This window comes from Rattus norvegicus, chromosome 15 (assembly GCF_021556685.1).
Source record: "Rattus norvegicus strain SHRSP/BbbUtx chromosome 15, alternate assembly SHRSP_T2T, whole genome shotgun sequence".
Lineage (NCBI taxonomy): Eukaryota > Metazoa > Chordata > Mammalia > Rodentia > Muridae > Rattus > Rattus norvegicus.
The window spans coordinates 104,330,768-104,351,798 of NC_141548.1; the positions used below are offsets into that span (position 1 = coordinate 104,330,768).

Below are 21,031 nucleotides of genomic sequence, written 5' to 3' on the forward strand. Positions count from 1 at the left end.
CCGACCGCCCAGCTCTTGCCTTGATCCTCTCATGGCCCTCAGAACTCCAGCTTCAGGTACTCTGCCACAGCAGCAGCAATGGCTAGGCCAGGACTGCTTCTCGTGCGCTCAGCAGCCTGTGAGTGAGGGGCAGTGGACTGTGCCACCAGACAGAAGAGCGGTAGAGTCCAGGTAAAACTCATAATTGAGAATGGTTCGGACTAGCTCCCAACCAGATTCCTGTCCTGGAGCACATGGCCACAGCACCACACTAAGAGGACCATGACAACCTGACACATAGCATCAAAACCCAGAGTTCTTCATGCTAATGAGTTAGCTAGTGGTCCTGAGTGTTTAGCCATTGAGCATCCCTTCCTGCAAAAGGTATTTAATCTCTGGTTCACCCTGAGTAGGTCGTATGCATCCACATCTGCCATGAATAAAGCAGTTTGGACAAGCGAGGACTGGCTGTGGGGAGACCTCTGTCACACAGAGCCATGCCTCAGTCCCCCTCTGCATTCCTGGCACTCACCCTGAGCTAAGCCGGGCTCCCCATCCCCAGGCTCACCGCAGGCCTGTGTGCTCCATTCCCAACTCCTCATGGTCCTCAGCAGCGTCTGGGTACATAGGAGAATGAGAACCATGCCTCTGCCTCAGCCCCTACTGTTTCTCACCCAAAGAAACATGGGCTGGGACCCCTATCTTAGGCTGTTTTTTGCCTCCCCTGAGCAGCATATCAGTAATGGCCCGGCAGCGAGGCAGAGGAAGAAAAGCAGCATAGCACCCCTGAGTTTTGCCTCCCTAGCAGTTCAGACTCCCCAGAGGTGAGGTGAAAATGCAGAACCACAGCAAACATTCAGCAAAGGTCTGTATCGAGGGAGTGTAGGAGAAGCTGTTTTAAGGGAGCTCAATGGACTAGCATACAGTCAGGAGCAGAGCTATGCCTGAGTTCACTCTGGTCCACCATCTAAAGGCCACAAGAATTCATCATGGAGCATCCAGGTAGAAACATTCATACAGAAGCTTACAGGGGGCAGCCACAATACTCGCCACCAAAAAGAACACCCGACTTACTTTTCAAAGACATTTAAGTAAAAACCATTTGGTACCTTAAGGTATTTCACTAGTTCACTCCCTGAGGCTTGGGCTCCAGATTCCGTTTTCTGACAGTATTGGAAAAAATTGTGTAAGTGCTGATCCTAGGTTGAGGGCAGGGGGAGAAGGAGAAGAAAATCTGTTAGTGTGTGCTTCTAGAAACAAGAGAATGTGCTTCAGGTAACAAACACGAATGGCTTATAAAATTGTGTGTGTGTGTGTGTGTGTGTGTGTGTGTGTGTGTGTGTGTGTGTACACATCTCTGAGAACTGAGTCTATGTGCTTATTTGTGGAAGGATGCTCACACCAGTGTGTGCTCTGGGGCTAGAAGAGGAAATTTCATTTGAGGCAGGATCTCTTCTCTGTGAACTGGCCAGAGCTCAGATTTTTCTTGTCTGGGCTGGAAGCCAGTAAGCCCTAGTACACCTGTGCCTTTGGAACTAGGGTGCTGGGCATGTGTGAGATGCATAGCTTGTTACATGGGTGCTGGGAACTCATGATTTCCTACCTGCTGCTCTTATTCACTGAGTCATCTACCCAACCCCACAAATGGTTCTTAAAGTTATAAAATTGACCATATACAAACTACATTTAAAGACTTTCCACCAGAGGAAAATTGTTGAAAAAAAAATGTCATAGACTTATAAAGTACTTGTCATGTATATCAGCGTATCACACATAAGCACCTTCTACATACCGTCTTCAAATACAGGCCTATAGTGTAAAAATATGCTCATAAGACACCAGGATGCTGTATTACACAGATAAGAAGTGCGGACGGTCTCAGTCACTGGAATGAGACGGCACACACCTGAGTGTACACGGTGGAAACCAGATGAGTGGAGATTTTCAACAATGGCTTGCCTCCTTCCACCCACTTAACTTCTGGACCATAATGCTGAAGAAAAGAAAAAAAGGGGTTAAAGATCCAAACAGATTAGCTATCTCAGCCATCAATGAGGGCACTGGTGAAGGACTAGGGACCCAAAGAGCTGGCCACAGCAGGAACGCAGCTGTGTCTGCATTTGTATTTGCCAGTTTCTTCCCCTGAGCACATGCCCTTCCTCCTGGGCTTTGTCCTGTCTGCTGTGGCTGTCAGAAACTACTGTCTATTCTACTGGGAATGAACCCTACTTCACCAGTATCTCCTTACCTTCCAAGACAGGGTCTCACTGTGTAGCCTTGACTTGACTCTACGTAGACCAGGCAGACCTCAAACTCAGAGATACATGGCTGCCTCCCGAACACTGGGACTAACGGCTTACACCACCATGCCTGGTTTCACAAGTACCTTAAGCAGACCTAAGCTCAGGACTCTGAGTAGCAATGGGGATGACTCCAGACAGAGTGAACAGTCATGTGGGAAAGAGATTCACGTCCGGGGTCTATATCATGTGGAAGAGAATTCCTGAGAACTCATCATTACTGGAACACAGTTACTTCTCAGGAAGGCCCACGCCAGGCCAGCTACCTCCATGTCTCGGCTGAGCTCCGCCAGACAGACCTGAAGGCTTATAAAATGCCTGAAGGATAGTTCTGACAACGTGTTATCAAAAGCACACATTTACTACTAACTGTACACACACTTACTTCAAAATAAAGAAAGAAAGCCAATGTCGGGACTGATAAGAATCTTCGTTCTGTGTTATTGTTGTTTTTAGCCATTCTTACTGTTTTCTAAAGAAACTGAGTTAAACCCAACATTCTTCGAATCCATACCCTGCCCATGCTGAGCTCCTGGTAGCCAAGGTAGCCAGACGGCAGGTTGGCGGAGACAGGGATATGCTGTTCATTCGTCAACACTCTGCCGTCTTTCAGGAGAGGAAGCCAGGAGAAGCCAACTGTTGAGAACAAAGAACAACACCGAGAAAACCCGCTGTGAGCTCACAGACTCCTGCGGGAGGGAGAGCCTCGCAAGCCTAGAGAACCCTGCAAGCCTCAGGAACAACAACTGTTACCATCAGTCAAAGCAGGCGATGCGATGAGAAGGCCCGAGATAGGCTCCACATCGAGTCAGACCACCAGTGGGCTACATATACAATTCAGGCATGCTACCATCCCATTGGCTAGAAACCCGCCAGAGCAACCCTTCGCAAAAGGATGGATATCGAGAATCAAAATCAAGAAATGCTGGTGTGGGGTTGATGGAACGACAAAATTATAAAAAGAAAGGAAGGGAAGCTGGAGGCCCCACCCTGTGTCTCCACAGCGTCCTTCTTCTTCGTGCTCCCTTTGGTCGAGTTGTCGCAGCTGACGTGGAAGAAGGTGAACAGTAAATGGTGCTTCTCGTGCAGCTGGGCGGGCAGCTCTATCTTGATCTGCAAAGGCGAGAGAGCAACCATCTAACATCCCACAGCAGCCAGCGACTAGAAACAGCAGAAGGGTTAATGTCGGTTTCCGATGCATGCAAACTGGAAACCAGACACCGTGATGCAAACACAGGCATGAGAATCCGGGCTGAACAGTTCATAAAGCACAGCAGTCTCACTTACGTATAGTGGGGATTAGACAGCCGGCTTTCAACTATACAGGCCTCCTACACGGAGACTTTTGTGTACTTTTGTTCTGGGCACTGTGAGTTAAATCTAGCACCACACACGTGCTAAAGCCCACGATCCTTCACTGTGCCATCTCATGATGCAATAAAGAACTTGGGTGCCCCCTTCGTAAGTGCCCTCCGGGAGACTTGTGGCCATTTGAAAAAATTCACATATAAACCACATTACTTCCAAAGTCAGAACAATTAAGAAAAAGAAGTGCTCGTGAGTACATAAAATATATGCATGTAAATGTGATATTGGGGGCCATCTATTTTGTGATGCATGGTGGGTGTGACGGTGTATGCACACACACATGTGAGCGTTAGTGCACACCCAAAGTACAAGGAAGCAAGAGGGTGCAAGGAGTTTACTTAGGACTTGCCCCATTCCCTTGAGAATGGTCTCCCATTGAGTCTGGAGGCAGTCACCAGGCTACAGGGGTCCTCTCACCTCAACCTACCCCCAGCTCTGGGCTTACAGAGGCCTATACAGCCATGCCCAACTCTTTATACTGGTGCTGAGAATTCGAACTAGGGTCCTTGTGCTTCCGCAGCAAGTGTTGTTACGTACTCAGCCATCCTACTCGTGCCCAGTTTGCTACCATAACATCTGCATGTACCAATTATTGAGGTAGGACTCATCGAACTGTATGCATATAAACAGATGGCAACGTTCATAGGCAAAAGAAATGTGAAGCTGCAATGCGGCTCACAACTGTATTAGCGGGAGAGCGCACCGTAATTCACAAGCCATCTCCGGCGGTTACTGCAGTGGGCATGGTGCTGTGTGAACCTATCTAAAATGTGAGCGGTTTCTCTCCAGCAAACCGAGTATGGCAAAAGAAAATGATCTCTCTTGGTTATCACTGTATGCAGAAAAATGTAACATAAAGAATGCGTTAGCTGACTGCTGTGATGTTATTGATAAGGTTTCTCTGGTCAAATCAGGGTATTAAGTAGGTAAGTTCTGAAGACATCAGAAGGCATATGTAAGTTTTAGATCACTGTAAGATCATGCTACCCCATGACTATCAGTCTGAGAGTAAACATTTCTGTAGGAGAAAACCTACCAATACACAGGACAATTCAACAGTGATTAGGTCCAAGGATGAATTTAAAAGGAGCTTTACTAGAACATTAACTGTGGTGCTAAAGGTACAATTAAGAATTTTCTTTCAGGTTGGGGATTTAGCTCAGTGGTAGAGCGCTTGCCTAGCAAGCACAAGGCCCTGGGTTCGGTCCCCAGCTCCGAAAAAAAGGAAAAAAAAAAAAGAATTTTCTTTCAGCTGAAGGGGCTCGAGACCCCATATGAACAACAATGCCAAGCAACCAGAGCTTCCAGGGACTAAGCAACTACCCAAAGACTATACATGGACTGACCCTGGACTCTGACCTCATAGGTAGCAATGAATAGCCTAGTAAGAGCACCAGTGGAAGGGGAAGCCCTGGGTCCTGTCAAGGCTGAACCCCCAGTGAACTTGATTGTTGGGGGGAGGGTAGAAATTGGGGGAGGATGGAGGGCAACACCCACATAGAAGAGGAGGGGGAGGGGTTAGGGGGATGTTTGCCTGGAAACCAGGAAAGGGAATAACATTTGAAATGTAAATAAGAAATACCCAATTTAATAAAGATGAAAAAAATAAAATAAAAAAAGAATTTTCTTTCATTTATTTGCAATTTGCATTTTTATTTTTAGCACTAAAGGTGTAACTTAAATGAAAAGAATATGTAAAACAAACACCAGTTCTAATGCTATGACTTCAGCATTAGACATAGTTTTACTTGCACTCGGCAAGTAACTTCATGCTTCTATTAAGACTGGTCAAACTACTGACATCCCTTGAAGACATCGTTACCTCATCGTAGAATTCTGGGCTTTGTTGATGGTGTAGGACTGCAGCGAGGGCACTCCTTGTGAACACTGGGCCACCAGGTCTGCCGTAAATGCACTAAAGGGAGAGTCAGGATTCGGTTGATGGAGCAATTGGTCAGGTGTGTTATACACAAAGTGGCCCCTTCAGTAGAAACTTAAATACTCAGACTGCATCTGCCTGAGAGAGCCTGGGTCTACAGGACACTTAACTCTGGGGTCCCAGTGAACCAGAGATCTTCCCTAGCCTATGGCCCACCCCTTCCCACTGACACCCTGCGATTCTTTTCCCATGCCCCCCCCCACACCTTTGCCTATAGGATCCCTTTGTGCAAATGTCCTCTGCTCTTGACTATCCTTCCAGAAATGGGCAACTCTTTCCTCTGTCCTCTCAGCATTTTTCTGTACAAAAATTTGTATTTGTCCAAATTAAAATAAATACATTAAATACATTAAAGTTTATTCAACGTCTTCTATTTCAGGTAGCCTTCTCTCCATGACAACATTTGTCAGTAAACTGTGAATTTCCTTTTCTCCTGTCCTGCTCACTTTCTCCCTTCCCTTCCTGGTTCCCTCCCTTTATGACAGGTCTCACATAGTCCCCTGTGGCCTGGAACTCCCTGTGTGCCCAGAAGTCCTCCTGCCCGCACTGCTGGAGTGCGGGCGTTACAAGGCGAGCTACCAGGCCTGCCTTTATGAGGGGTGGGAGAAGGACCCTAGAGCTCGGAAAGAGAGCGAGCGAGTCACGCACTCCTCCACCCCAACCTAAACTTGACAGATCTTGAGAATGACTAGTATTGTTTTACACATTTGTCTCCTCCTTTTCTGGGGAAGTCATTTTAACATAGTGAAGCATTTAGGCTCTTGAGCTGGGCTGCTTGGATTTAGGTTCCGCTGAAGTAAACAGCAGTGAGCAACTTAAGTCCCTGCGATGATCTTAAAGCTAGGAATTCACCTATGTGAAGTCTGCAGCCGCAGGATTGTAAATGTTGGAGAAGAGCCGTGGTGCTATCTGTGGGTCGCAGGCAACATTGGCTGACTGCTGTTCCCATGGTTTACATACTTAGCCCTTCTACTTAGCAGAAGAGACTTTTCCTTATTTATACCATGACTCTTAGTGCCCAGTCAAAGTCTCATGATGGTGGGTATTTAACACACGCTTACTGAGCAACTACGTAAGAGATCCTACCTCCAAAAAGAACAACAAAACGTACAGTCAATTAGGACCAAGAACTTAACCTACGCGTTCTGTGACATTTATAACACCATATTGTTCGAGGTTGTGTTAATTATTTGAGAAACAAACCTTCAAGGGTTGCGAGTCTTCTTCATCGGAATCCTTGAACTCAATGCAGATTGCAATGTTTCTGGCCTGCAGAGGTATGTAAGAGAAAGATGTGAGGGGGAACGACAAGGAAGGCCAGTGTATACATACACTAATAACTATAACTCTAACCCCCCCCCCCCACATTTATAAAAGAGCCTCAGAGCTAAGTCATAACGGAGACGTGTTAGTCTGTGCGCTTGCCTTGGCAAAAGACTTCTGGCTGTCGTATCTCAAGTACTTGGGGTAAACATAAAGGTGATTGCTGTAGACTGTATAAGGCTGGGTGTGCTTGGGTATGCAGGGCACAAACTCCTCTACTTCGAAGGTGATCGGAGACTTACTGCAGGTTTCAAACTGCCTCATGGGAATGTATGATGAATTCAGGTAATCTGAAAAGAAATCCCGAATAACACAGACCACAGGAAAATCCAACTGAGTGAAAATGCAGGCTGCTTATTACACAGAACGGAACACTTACTAGGGAAGTCGCAGGAAACGTTGTCGATTGTAATGTCTAGATTGCCTAAAATCACTGGGAGTTTGGCCATCTTCTCAGGTCTGCAAACAAAAGAGAAAAACAAGGGAGGTTAACTGTAAAGTCTCAATTCTCAAGTGGCATTTGCAGGAAAAGGACATAACGATATATTGTTCCCGGTAAGAGCTGCTCCTATTGTCAAAGAAACCAGCACAGCCCTCTGACAATAGGGCCCCTCTTCCTCATAGATGGAAAAGTCCCTTCTCCCAAGTATTTGCTCATCCAACCACCCACGGCCACCACACCCTTTCTTTTTAAAGTTGGTTTATTTTTAGTCATGTGTATATGAGGTATGGGGGAGGGTATGTGTGTGTGAATTCCGGTGTCCTAGGAGGCTGGAGGCATCGGATCCCCCGGAACCTGAGTTATGGGTGTTTGTGAGCTGTCTGACAGGTGCTGGGAGTCAATCTCAGATCCTCTGGGGGGATAAGATGTGCTTTGGGACCTCAGAACTTATTTTTGTTCTGATAAGATTCCATCTTTTTATGTTTGAGCCATAATCCTCCTAAATCCAAGTTCTAATGCCGAGTGTCTCTGTTCTTCCTAAGAGCTCCACGACATGGGGGCATTTAATCAGCATAGTGTGCGTTCATAACCGTCATTGATTATAACCTTATGCTCCACAGAATACTGCCAAGAACAGGTTCTTAAACTCTCCGCTTCCACACAGACACCAGCTCATTTGCTGCCCTTCTGACCAGTTACTCCAATGACTGAACAGCTGCCCCTCATGCACAGGCACCCCTGACTCCTGCACAGGATATCACATGTCAACATGGCAAACACGTCCTGCCAGGGCTTTGTTTGTTTTCCTCTGTGGCACCGGCTTAGCCACACAATTTAAAAGAGATATGCTCAAGGCGACTGGGTCAACATGGCACAGGTTGTCCCTGGAGAACAGAATGCTGGAACATGCTCTTCACAAGCCTCCTGCTGAGTCAGGTCTTTCACAGTGTTACCAAGGGACACCAAAGCCCAGTGCATATGCTGGTTAGTTTTGTCCACTGGACACAAGCTAGGGTCATCTGGGAAGAGGGAACCTCGGGGAACAGGGCTCTGTCAGGCTGACCTGCAGGTAAGCCTGAGATGTTTTCTTGATTCATGATTGCTATGAGAGTACCCAGCACACTGGGTGGTGCCACCCCTGGGCAGGAGGTCCTGGTTGTATAAGGAAGGAAACCAGGGAAGCCATGAGGAACGAGCCAGTAAGCAGAATTCATCTGTGGACCGTGCTGTAGTTCCTGCCTTGGCTTTCCTCAACAGACTGTGACAGAGAGGTATAAGCCAAATAAAACCCTTCCGTCTCCAGGTTGCTTTTGGCCATGGCTTTTATTAACCACCCTCAGAAAGAATTTAGAGATGTAATTGTTAGTAAAGTTAGGTACAGATGATTTGTTAGTGGCTCGATGAGAAAACCCTGGGGAACAATTTAAAGTTCAGAAAGACACACGCTTGACAATTGAGCCGGGGGTGTTTTGGGGTCAGGGAACAAGAACAGTGGCAGTCCAACTAGTACCAGCTGATGTGCTGTTCTTGCTAAGGCTGGGCTGGTGATCAAGATGATTGATTTCTTGTACCCATTTTTGCCCTAGGCTTCCTGATATGATTTAGTGAAAAAATGTTCATGAGTAGATATGCACCCTGAGAACTTAAAGCAAAAATGACTGTTTTTTTAATATAAAACTTGTGATTTGTGACTAAAATTTATATAAGACTACTTTCAAGGCTTCGGCAAATGATGCCCAAACAGGGATCTGAGGAGATAAGCCCCCTAGTGTTTTGGTGTGGACAAGAGCCTCACCTAGGGTGCCGCAGACCTCCTCCACCACACACACACACACACACACACACACACACACACACACACACACACACACACACACAGACTTGAGTGCCGGGTTAGGACAGGAAATTAATCTAAGTTGATTTCTATGTGTTTCCCTCAGGATAGGATAGGATAAACCTAAGGAAGATGGTTCTTTATGAAACATATTAGTAACCTATACAGGGGGGCAGCAGATTCAACATTGGGTGGTATTCCCACTTACACAATGTTCCAACCTCCTGCTTTTAAGACTCTGCTGGCACAGGGATCCCTTTAGCAGCCTGTCCTAGAAAAATTGCTCACCTGAATTAGAGCATCACTCAAAACTCTTAAGTTCTTCCTCCACTATGATCATAGACTATGTGGAATACATCATCTGTCTTGGGGTGGTGTACCCCACAATCACTGTCAGGGACTCTCAGCCCTGCTTTCCTTCTGTTTGTACTTGACTACAACATCAACTCCCGGACATCCCCAGAGAGGAAACGGTCAGGAAGGCACTGTCTCCACATCCCTGGCTTTCAGTTGAAAAGGTTCTAACCAAGAGAACTCCAGGAGAGCCCAGCCTCACCCTGCTGCACTGTGCCTCTGTACCGCTGTGAGAGATGTGTCGAGAGCCCAGCTATGGGGTCAGCAACTCTCCATGATCCACACCACCGTACACTACCCCAGTGACACCCCACAGGAGCTCTGGGAAATCGGTCCTCAGGCGTGTCAGTTTCGTGCAAATACACATTCTCGTGGTACACAGGGCCATCATTTCTCTCTCCATGTGAACAACGTAACACGACAACATCCCACACAACATCGAGTAAGCCCCAGCCGAAGCTGTGAGGCTACAGCTAAGCGGTGCTATCTTCTTCAATGACTCAGAAACAGTTCATGACAAATAATACTGTCAAATGTAGGCACCTAAGAGGACTGAGCGTCCCCTCCTCAGTCTCACCAACCACGACTGAATGGCATCTTCACCCTTTTTACAGAGTTCCCTCAAGGGCAGATGTAAAACGATCGAACTTTAGTTCAACAATCTTCACTGGAAATTTCTCTATCCTGTATCATTATTTCTTGCCCCGACTATATGTGGGAATGACTTCTGAGAAATGCTGTTTGAAGCTTGCCTATACAAATCCAATGTCTGTTCGTTCACCCACTCTGTGACCAGGATAACACTGTGCTTTGAGATCTACGTGCTCCCTTTCTGCTCACACTGTGGGCCTGGCCTGTCTATAACTAACATCTTTCAGAACAAACCATCAATGCAGAGAGAGTATCTTGTGCATTGTATGGATGCACCATCTGTCAATTTAAAAAGCCAATGGCCTATGGATTAGGCAGGAAATGGAGGTGGGACATCCAGGAGGCAGAAAGGATTCTGGGATAGAGCTGGGCGTGGGAGTTTGGCCTGGGAAGATGTAATGAGACAGACGCAGGGCACCTGAGCACAGGTAACCAGCCATGTGGCAGAATGTAGGTTAAAATAAATGGAACAGTTTAGTCATGATCTATCAAGAGTAGAGCCTACCTAAATGGCCAAGGTATTTGTCAATATATTTTGAGTCTGATTCTGATTTCTGGGAGTGTGGGGCTGGGAGAACAAACCAGGCCAAACTTCAACAAAATGGCACCCAACATGGGGCTCCATCTGTGAATGAATTATTCTTGACATAAATGTAAACAGTGAAGTAAACTGGTGACTATATTTATCTTATGCTAGCCCCTAATAACTATACAGAGAAACTAAGCTTTATTTAAAACTGCACCTCAATAGCTGAGCAGTTAAATGATCTACCTTTACTGTCTATGCTAATCGTGTGTGTTTCTATGATCTCTCTCAGGACTCCTTCCTCACAGCTCCAAGTGCTCCATCCTCGCTAATCTCAATCTCCCTCTCTCCCTCCCTCCTTCCTCTGGTTGGCGGACATCACACCCTGCTCTCTATTCTGTGCAGTTGTTGGGTGACTTCCTAACAAGGCAGAGAAGAAAAAGTAAGAACTGTTTACACAAACGAGATTCTTGGTATAAGTATTACAATGTCGTTCGTGTCTGGATTGAAACAAGCTATGAGGGCAGAGAAATCAGCATTTGAATAACACAAGGGTAAGTGTTACACAGTGCACAGAAGCATTACGCCTGCACACCAATGTCACTATGCTCTGGGCTCCCCTTGAACTAACTCCTACAAGGCAGGGAATCCACAGCTCTGATCACACCTATGTTCAGTATTTCTCGTTATTACCCATAACAACGTGTGTGTAAGACGTGGTAAATAGACTTAACACCATTCCTTGAAAGCCACACTTCCCTCTCCAGACAAAAGTGAAAGCTAATGTGTAGAGATAGGTTGGGAATATCTGCTTGTGTCTTTGTGTGCTGTTCTGAGACTCCTGTGACAGATTAAGACAGGGACAGTCAGGAAGACGACCACTGGAAGACAGGCAGACTGGAGCAATCTGCTATAAGCCAAGGAAATCCCAGGAAACCGGGAGCTGGGGGAAGCAGAAAGTATTGTCTCCTGCAGACTGGGAGAAATGTCCTACCAACGTCCTTTAAGCTTTTAGCTGGGGGCACCTTTCTCGGTATTACAATGTGATCTGGTTTGCTATAGTTACAGCTAAAGTAAGGATTATGTAAATTATCACCTTTCCCCACATTTGTTCAGTAGTACCAGGAGACCCTTCAATCAATCTTGCAAGTCAGACACCTGTCAATTGTTTATCTTTGGCCACTGCTCTCCTCTTCCTAATACCCAGTCAGGAAGCCACAGACCAGTAACTGCACCTCTACAAGTTGAAGTGGTCCACTGCTTCTGTTTGCCTCCTGCAGTGGCTTTGCTGCGGCCTGTGCATCTGACAGGGGTCCTTCAAGTAGGCTCTTCCTGCCTGTGCCTACCTCCACCCCCAATCCATGCTACACAATCAGTAAGAATTCAAGTCAAGCAGAATCTTCTGTTCCTTCTGTCCTTGAGGAAACGCTGTCCCCACCCATTCCTCCTCTGCCCCACAAACTAATTTACATGACTCCCCCCCACCACCACCACAGAGCTCCTCAGGTGTGGGAACAAGCAAAGGTGTGGAACTCACTTCCGGAAGTCTGCGAGCAGCTTGAGCATGTCCTCATTTGAGAGCTTATTGCTGTCTTGCCGGTAGATGGCAGAAAACCTGGCATTTTTATCCAGGTTTCCAGATGTGTCTTTAAACAACGTCCTGAGACAGAGAAGCAATACGTCAAGGGCTGAGTTTCCAAAGACCAAAACAAGGACGATTCTGGTCTCTGCACACAGACTAGTTACGATTCCACTGGTTGTGGCCAACAGAAACCCACTGTCCCCCAACGCTGTAAGTATTAATAAGGAAGACCACAACTAACTTGATTTACACAGAAAACTGTTCCCAGCCAAAAATCTGTACCGAGGAAACAGCACACACATTCACACGGGACACGGGGGTCGGGGGAGACAGCGAGAGGCTGCTCCTCGAGTCCCCAGCTGCACCATCTGAGCTGGAGGCACGTGGCCAGGGCTCTCTCAGGACAAACCTCCTGTTTGCCCTGCTGGAGTCCTCTCTTCTCCGAGCCCTTGCTCAGAACTGGGGATTATTTACTTTTGATCTCTCCAGTTTGAATCTCTGACTCAGGATAATCAACTCAATAGGTAGGCCAACTTGTGTGTTGGTCTGTCTGTCCATCGGTCCATCCCAGTTATAAAAGGCGTTCTCCCTTACCTTGCTGCCCAAGCAAACGGCATTCGGTACTGTCCTAGTCTTTGACATGCCTGCTTGGCATTCTTCAGCACCTTCTGAGCGACCTGGAACAACCAGAAGAGCCCTGAGATGCTCAGCCTCAGGAGACCAGACCAGAGCAGCTACCACCACGTGATCGCTAAACCAGCCCTCACCATACCACCCGGCCCTGCCTACAGCACTGATGGCGCTGGCGTCAAAGCCAGTCAGACTTCTTCATTTAGCGTAGACCCTGGCAGTGATTCTCAGAATTACAGAGTTTATTTCCAAGGTGCATACATATCCTTTCGGTCTTTGCAAACTACAAGCAGGCCACTCTGCAGCACCCTTCCTCTCACAGATTTTATTTCTTTTTGACTAAGGGCTAATTATAGGACACTGAGGCATCCATGCCCAAATATCCATGTACCAGAGTTTGAGGAAACACTAAGAACACACTAAGCTTCCTCAGCTCCTAACCCGCACCACAACCTGGGAGACGTGCATAGGGGAGGCATAACTAGGTGCTCGCTTAACCACACCCGGGCCTTCAATTGTTGCACTTTTCCTTCATAAACACTATCACTGCCTCAAGACCAATTCTGCTTGCCCTGAGTTGACAGAACACATCAAACATATTGGCTTTTGGCCGATGACATGTATGAAGAATGGGTCTATGGGTAATCAATTGCCCCATGCTTTCTCCTCCATGATCTGAGATAATCAAGAGGGAACCCAAATGCTGTGTGTGTGTGTGGGGGGGGTAGTGTGGTATGTGTATGTGTGGTGTGTGTGGGTGGGTGGGGTATGTGTGTGTATGTGTGTGTGTGTGTATGTGGTGTGTGTGGTGGTGTGTGTGTGTGATATGTGTGTGGTATGTGTATGTGTGGTGGTGTGTGTGTGTGGTATGTGTGTGTGTGTGTGGTGTGTGTGTGGTGTGTGTATATGTGTGTGGTGTGTGTGTGGTGTGTGTGTGGTATGTGTGTAGTGTGTTTGTGTGTGTGTGTGTGCGTGTGCGTGTGCGTGTGCGTGTGTGTGTGTGTGATGTGTGTAGGAAGGAGCCTGTGGTCTAGGATAGTCCAGAGGGGACTGAATGCTGTGTGTAGGAAGGAGTCTGAAGTCATTCACGTTACTTGAGTGTGTCAAATCAGACAGTCTTTGAGAAACTGCTCACAGCTGAGAGGCTTCGTTTCCTTCTGAGCTGCAGAGTCAGGGTGACCGTCAGACAAGCATCATGCCCTAGACGTTGTGGGCCATGATTTGCCTGCTGCAGGCCCTCCAGTGATCTGCACACACCATCAAGCATGAGAAGCACTCACTAGGAGACAGGACGAGAGCAACAGAGCTGCCCATGCAAAGGTCCATCAGAGCAGCTCTGTGATCCCGCAGATGATAGGCCTCTACGTGGTGAGCCGTCTCACTATAAAACCCGGATCCTTCCACATTCATGCTATGGAAGACATCACTACCTTCAAGGGTGAACCGAAAACAATCTTGGTTCAAACGGATGCCAGGAGAGTATCTAGCACACCCTTTCTTTTTTAGTGGTGTGTATATATCCTTCCTCCCTGAGTGATTTATAGCAGGCTCTGGGAGTGCATGGTCCTTGAACAAAGACACCTAATTCTTCCTCCCACGAGTTTACAGTAAATACGTTTGGATTTGAGAATTTTAGTTAGGCATCATAGTGCACATCTGCAATCCCAGCACTAGGAGACAGAGCCAGGAGGATCAGGTTTAGGGCCAGTCTTAGCTGCATAGTAAGATCTTGCCTCAAACAAATCAGTAAGGAAGGAATGGTGACCTAGCACACCTAAGGCCCTGGGTTTTATTTCAAGCACCACAAAAAGTCCTCTAAAAGATTGGAGCAGCCATGTGCAAGTACATGGCAGGGTAAAATCAATACTACACATGAGGGTTTAACAGACTCACGTCTTCCCTGTGGAAAATGAGAGCCAACCAAGGGCACAGAGGGAAAATACTTGTGAAAGCAAGAACTCAATGCTTACGTCTCCTCCAGAGCCCTCCCTTGCCCCACCCAATGGAAATCTGTTCCAAGTGATGGTCTGGGTGAATACTACACAGCCTGGGAAGAGGAGAGCAAAGCTTTTGGCAAAACAAGGTAATAGCCCCATGCCAATCTATCACTACTTCTCTCCAGCTATGAGATGGGTGAGCCTCGAGCCTTGACTTCATGAGATGCTGTGGAGCTGTGAGGAATGCTGGGAAGCAGGCCGAGGAAATGTTGGCCCACCGTGATGCCTCTGCTTTGCTCCAGCATGCACTGCTGGACTTCAGCTCATGTGTGTGCAGGCAGAAGCAGCCACGTGGATGTGGATCATATGCACCTCGGACACACCTTCTGTCAGCACAGCCCTGCCCGAGGTCACTGTGGATTCACCACTAAACAGATCAAAAGAACTTCTTATCCAATGTTTTTCGGACTTGGCTTGAAATACTAAGATGGCTTCTCTCCAGGAAGCATACTCCATTCAGCTTTTATCAGCCAAAAAACTTAGCGTTTGAAGATTACTGGCAAATGGACTTTTACTCAATGGGAGCTGGACTCAGGGATATTTCATGGATGTGTGTTGTTCTCCGCACTGCCTGTCCCATGTTTGAGTGATTCTCACCCTGGCCTGTAAGGAAGGCAGGCTGGGCAACCTTATTCTGTGCTCACATGGGGGACACTGGGGCCACGGAGGTGAGAGGCATCAGAAGTGCCCTGGCTATGCTGGCACTCAGCACTCAGATCTTCTTAGTCCTTTAATGACCATTCTATCCTGGTGGCTGTGCCTAGGATATATAGGTGGCCACAGGAATGACGTTTTCAAATCTCTGAGCCATGTTGGTAAGCCTCTGTGTGAGGTCTGAGGTGTCCACCCACACTGGGTCGGCCGACCATTCCTTCTTCGTGCACTGGGGCCTCTCTCAAATGAACACTTAATATCAAACCAAACCAACGCTCTAACAGCTCTCAGCATCCCTGTCCAACCCAAATGAAGAGCTGTGAGAAAGCTGCAACCATTGTCCTGGGCCTCTCCAGGCACGGGACAGTAAGAAAACAACTGAAGACTTGTAGGTCGCTATTTCCTAAGTTCCTAGACTTCTGATACTTAGTAGTTCTATAATGTGGGTTACAATATGACTCCAGAACCCAAGGGGCACATCAGCAATGGCTGACTTCAAAACATGTGCTTTTAGATGAGACAAAACTTAGTATCAAGCTAATAATTCCTTTGAAAAACTAATTTGTTAGAATAGAATAGCAAATGATACGTTTTATTTACATGTGAGAATGCTTTCACTAAGGGCTGGAGAGGTGGCTCGGTGGTTAAGAGAATACTTTTAGTAAGAACTGGACACATAGGAGCTAGAACTTAGCAAAGGGACAGAATATATGCTTGGCATGTGCCGATAACTGGGCTTGATTCTCTGCATGGACGAAAACAAACCAAGTACATAAAATCAAAATGGACAGTAAATACATGTAACTGCTCTCTATGATTTAGTATTCATCTTTCCATGTGTGGTGTGCATCATGACTGATGTATGTCTGCATGTGTATATAAAGACTGTGTACATGTGTGTGCATGTCTGCATGAGTGTGTAAAATCTATGTACATGTATGTGCATGTCTGCACATGTGCACAAAGATTGTGTACGTGTGTGCATTCTGCACATGTGTATATAAAGATTGTTTACATGTGTGTGCATGTCTGCACAAGTGTGTAAAGGCTGTGTACATGTGTGCATGTTTGTGGAGGACTGAAGTTGAATGAGGCATCTTACTGATGGCTTGCCACATTGTTTACTGAAGAGCTAGCTCGCACTCAAACCTAGAGCCTGCTGATTCTAGTCTAACTAGTCAGTTTACCTTGAGGGTTCGCTCTCTGTTTCACGAGTGCTGGGACTAGAGACGGGGCAGATGTGGGTGTTGTGGATTAGCATCCCGGTCCTCACACTTGCAGCAAGTGCCTCAGCGTCAGAGCCATCTCCCCAACCCATCTATGTGCTTTAGACTATCGAGTATGGCTCACCTCTGACCTCCTAAGTTTGGCATGAAAGCCATTTCATAAGTTGTTACTTTTAAGCAATTGCAAAGCATGAAAGCCATTCCTACCTTAGAAGAGTCTGAGCTTTTCATGTAAGGCTCAGCACAGTGCGTGATGCTTCCTTGGAGGACCTTTTCAATTCTGGCCACAAGAAATATGTCTGGGTGAGGACACGTGACTGAAAATATTCCCTAGAGAGACAATGGTTCTCTTTAGTCAGGAGAATTCACAGATGAATGTCCCCTCACCACAAAAGCAGCAGACGATAGCATGACAGTCCAACCAGTGAGGAGACCAAGGCTGAACACCTCAGAGGTTCCTCAATCCACATCTGCTCAAAAAGTCTGCTTGGTGGGGAAGGCGAACAGGAGAAGGCTTACGGAAATGAGTGACAGGCAGACCACTTCTCCCTCCATTTGCTTTCAGTCCACTATTATATACCCTGCCCTATATTAACGACAGAAACAGCCCACTGGTGCATGGCAAGGCCTCACCGAGCATGTCTAACATATAACAAGAAGTCTGAGTGGTGCGAGCTTTCCCCACCTGCTTCGGATACTGCATGGCCGCCTGAAGGGCATCCTGGAAGGCAGGTGGACTCTGACCACCGTTCATCAGCACTGGGGATGCAGGGGCCAGCATCTGCCGCACTGAGAAGTGGTTCAGGTCCACGTGGAAGTCAGCAGAAATCTTCCGGTTGTATTTTATGTCGAACAGGGACAGGGTGACAAAGAAAGGCTCCACCTGAACAATAACATCAATAAAACCCCATGATCATAAAGACGGTTGGGACAGATGCTGCTATGTAAGCAGAGTGATGAGCCCTGTTTAATGACTGTCTCCTTGAAAGTTATCTGACATGACAACGTTCATCCTTGTCACACAGATGAGACTATAAAGCATTGTAAGAAACAAAACTTTCATTCCCCCTTCATGAGCTTCACTATTAAATGCATGCTCTCCAGGTCGGGCAGCTGGTCTCCTCGGAGCGTCTAAGATGGAACCCGTATCCTGGAACATGCTGCTAAGTCTGCCAGCTTATCCTTGGCTACAGGCTCCCCTTACCCACCCATACCCCAGGGTAAGCCCTGCACATCTCTGGGCAAGGTCCGTGCACCCTGGCTGCAATGTAAGGAGAAACCTGTGACACCTGAAATTGTTCAACATTTATTCTTCAAAAATTGTTTGGAAACTTGAGGACATTTTTATTACAATTTAAATTTAAATCCCCTTGGCAACTTAGCTGTAAAAGTCAGCAGCTGCCCAGGGAAACGGAACGGAGGAAAGAGAGGAGAAAGCCATGCATGGAGGAAAGTGGGGAGAAACCCATGCTTTTTAAGCCAGCACAGAGGTCAGATATGTGGTGGACAAGCAGCCATGTGATGGGAAGGGAGCTTTTGAGAAGACCAGAGTATCAGGAAACAGGGTTCTGATAGTATCTGAAAGAAATACAGAAAAAGTGTGTGTGTGTGTGTGTGTGTGTGTGTGTGTGTGTGTGTGTGTGTGTGTGTGTGTGTGTAGCCCCATGGATGATTAACTTATGTAGGGACTGTGCTGGGAGGTGGGGATTCTGGGAAGGAGAAAGAATACAGTAATATGAGAGAGCTAATTATCCCTCCTATCTCTTCAGCATGGGTTACGGTGAGCCTGTCTCCTGCTCCCTTGGCCAGGGGACTGACCTGCCCAGCTGGGACGTCAGTCCAGCCTGGAGTATAGCAGGAAGATTTATAGTAACACTAACATTCTCCTCTCTAAATATGAAGTGTTGCGAGGCAGGAGGAGACTTTTTTAAAAAGAATGCCTGCACTTTTGAAAAGGAAAATTACATTTGTCGTGGGTCCTTCCTCGTTCTCTGCGACACAGCACTGCAGGTTGAAGGACAAATCATTGCACTTGACGAGAATCCTCTTCCCAAACTTTTCTTCAAATGGCTTCACTTCTGGTTCAGCAGATGAGAAGTCGAGTTTCTTTAAAAAGAAAATGTGGACATATAAACACATGGTGCTCCTGTTGAAAAATCCCAGCATGAATGGTCTCACTTAAAACTGCCTAAAACCTGGGAAAGCTGTACATGCCCATCCACTATAGCGCTGTGGCTTGGTTAATATTTAGTAGACATATTTACTAGACACACGCTGTTACTCATGACAGTCACACACGTGAGGATATACCTGTTTGATGGATTAACATTATAAACAACCTAAACACCCATGTGTAAGGGCATACATTGCATTACATACGTACATACACACATGCGTGCATACAGTCAAACATGCACACTCACTACTAAACAGGAAATTCAGGGCTGGGCCTGGTGGCGCATACTTATAAACCCAGAACTAGAGAGTCAGAAGCAGGTGGCTCTCTGTGAGTTTGAGGCCAGTCAGAGATACATAGTGAGATGCTGTCTTAAAAATAAAAGGAGATTTTGGATTGGGTAAACTGTGTGCCATGCGAGCCTGCAGACCGGAGTGTGGAAGGAGAGAACCAACTCTGAGGTCGTCCTCTGACCTCCACGTGTGGCTGAAGTTTCACAGCACATGCACTGCCCAGCACATAGAACAATTGATCAATAAATAAATCCTCGGAAACATGTTACGTAAAAGAAGGCACAAGAGGCAGGTTCTACACGACTCCACATTGATGAGCTTGCTAAAATAGTTAATTCTTAGAGCTGGGGTCTTAGGGATGACCAGGCATGGGGGACTGCTATTTAAAAGGGTTTCAATTTGGAAAGATGAAAACATTCAACTGTTCTGGAAACAGATGGTGTAACGGTTGCAGAGAACATATTTAATACCACTGAATTGGTTTGCTTTTTATTTGAATTCTATTTTCAAATAGCTAAAATTGTAAGGTTTGTGCTTTGTGCATATTACCACAGTAAACAGTGTACAAAAAGGAAGTCAGTGAAGAAACAGAGAAAATAGTTATTATTAAAGCTAAATGGGAGAGGCTGTTCTATTAAAAATACCACAGATGTGGGGGACAACTGCACTTAGGAAATATAGCAGACCCTTGTCCCTTCCTGGCACCTATGTGGCACTCGCCATCCTGGGCCCTGAAGATCTTTGTCACACTGTGTTTGGACTTTGTGAAACCTAGATGTGGGTTACACATACTCTCAGGCTTCTGGCAGGAACTGAAGCTAGCTGAGAAGTGTTACTGCCTCTGGGTGTCTGCAGTGATGTGGGCCACGGTCTAATGGTTATTTTCAGGTGTACCTTATATGGACGATAACTGTCGACCTCAAGATCCAGGCTGGTGCCTTCTCGGAAGCTGGCTAAACACTGTTCTGAGTATTCAACTGAATATTAAACTTTCATGACCTTTACATTTTAAATGCTGAATTAGCTCTTACCTGGGTATCTGGGTCCAAGTAAAAGAGCTTCACTCTGCTCTCGCTTTTCAGTTTGATTTCTGCTTCTCTGGTGCTCTGTGGATAAAATAAATAAAGTTTTCAGTTAACAAAATCCTTTGCTCTCCACCTCCCAGAGGTACTGAGTATGTCTGCACGCTGCCTGTGGCGGTTTGAACGAGAATGGCCCCATGGGGCTCACTTCTTTGAATGCTTCATTCCCAGTTGGTGGAACCAGGAGGGGAAGAATTGCTGAAGGAGCTGTAGTGCTTGGGGTGGGACTTGAAATTTGGAAAGCCCCCACCATTCCCAGCTAGCTTCCGCCCTCTCTACCCTGAGCCTGTAGAGTAAGATGTACGTTCTCAGTTACTGCTCCAGCACCAGGCCTGCCTACCTGCTGCCATGTTCCCACCCGCACATTCATGGATTCTAACCCTCTGAAGCTGCAAGCCCTCGCGATCGCTTTCTTAAACAATGTGTCTCAATCACGGTATCTCTTCACAGCAGTAGGAAAGTCAGTAAGATACAGCTTCATCTATAAATGCAGGCTATGAGACAACCCTGCCTGGTCTCTGGGAGGCACTGGCTCCACAGCCATCGTGGCATAGGAAGCTCAGGTTGTAATGCTGTGGGAGAGATGCCACTGGCACTGATACCCCAGGAGGCTTCTCATAGAGCTGTGCCTGGGAGGGTTCTGCTTGCAGTCTCTCAGTAGCCAGCCTCACTGCA

The 21,031-nt window shown here is 46.8% G+C and overlaps 1 protein-coding gene and 1 long non-coding RNA gene across 53 annotated transcripts in view; one reads left to right on the forward strand and one right to left on the reverse strand.

Moving 5' to 3' along the window:
- Positions 1–21,031, reverse strand: part of Dock9 (dedicator of cytokinesis 9) — a 264,999-nt gene that overhangs the window by 91,220 nt on the left and 152,748 nt on the right. For all 51 annotated transcript variants that reach the window (NM_001105759.3, XM_087585062.1, XM_087585049.1 and 48 more), the window contains 14 exon segments: positions 1,089–1,178; positions 1,886–1,972; positions 2,794–2,915; positions 3,269–3,392; positions 5,470–5,562; positions 6,790–6,855; positions 7,012–7,199; positions 7,289–7,368; positions 12,254–12,376; positions 12,893–12,975; positions 17,013–17,135; positions 17,491–17,688; positions 18,771–18,911; positions 20,306–20,380. In NM_001105759.3, coding sequence (NP_001099229.2) covers positions 1,089–1,178; positions 1,886–1,972; positions 2,794–2,915; positions 3,269–3,392; positions 5,470–5,562; positions 6,790–6,855; positions 7,012–7,199; positions 7,289–7,368; positions 12,254–12,376; positions 12,893–12,975; positions 17,013–17,135; positions 17,491–17,688; positions 18,771–18,911; positions 20,306–20,380 — 1,593 coding nt within the window.
- Positions 8,323–16,392, forward strand: LOC148001159 (uncharacterized). Of its 2 annotated transcripts, none has more exons than XR_015639088.1 (3): positions 8,323–8,420; positions 11,009–11,270; positions 11,833–16,391. It is a non-coding gene; the product is annotated as an uncharacterized LOC148001159 (long non-coding RNA). The 2 variants fall into 2 exon arrangements; XR_015639089.1 differs by having other exon boundaries at positions 8,353–8,420; positions 15,051–16,392.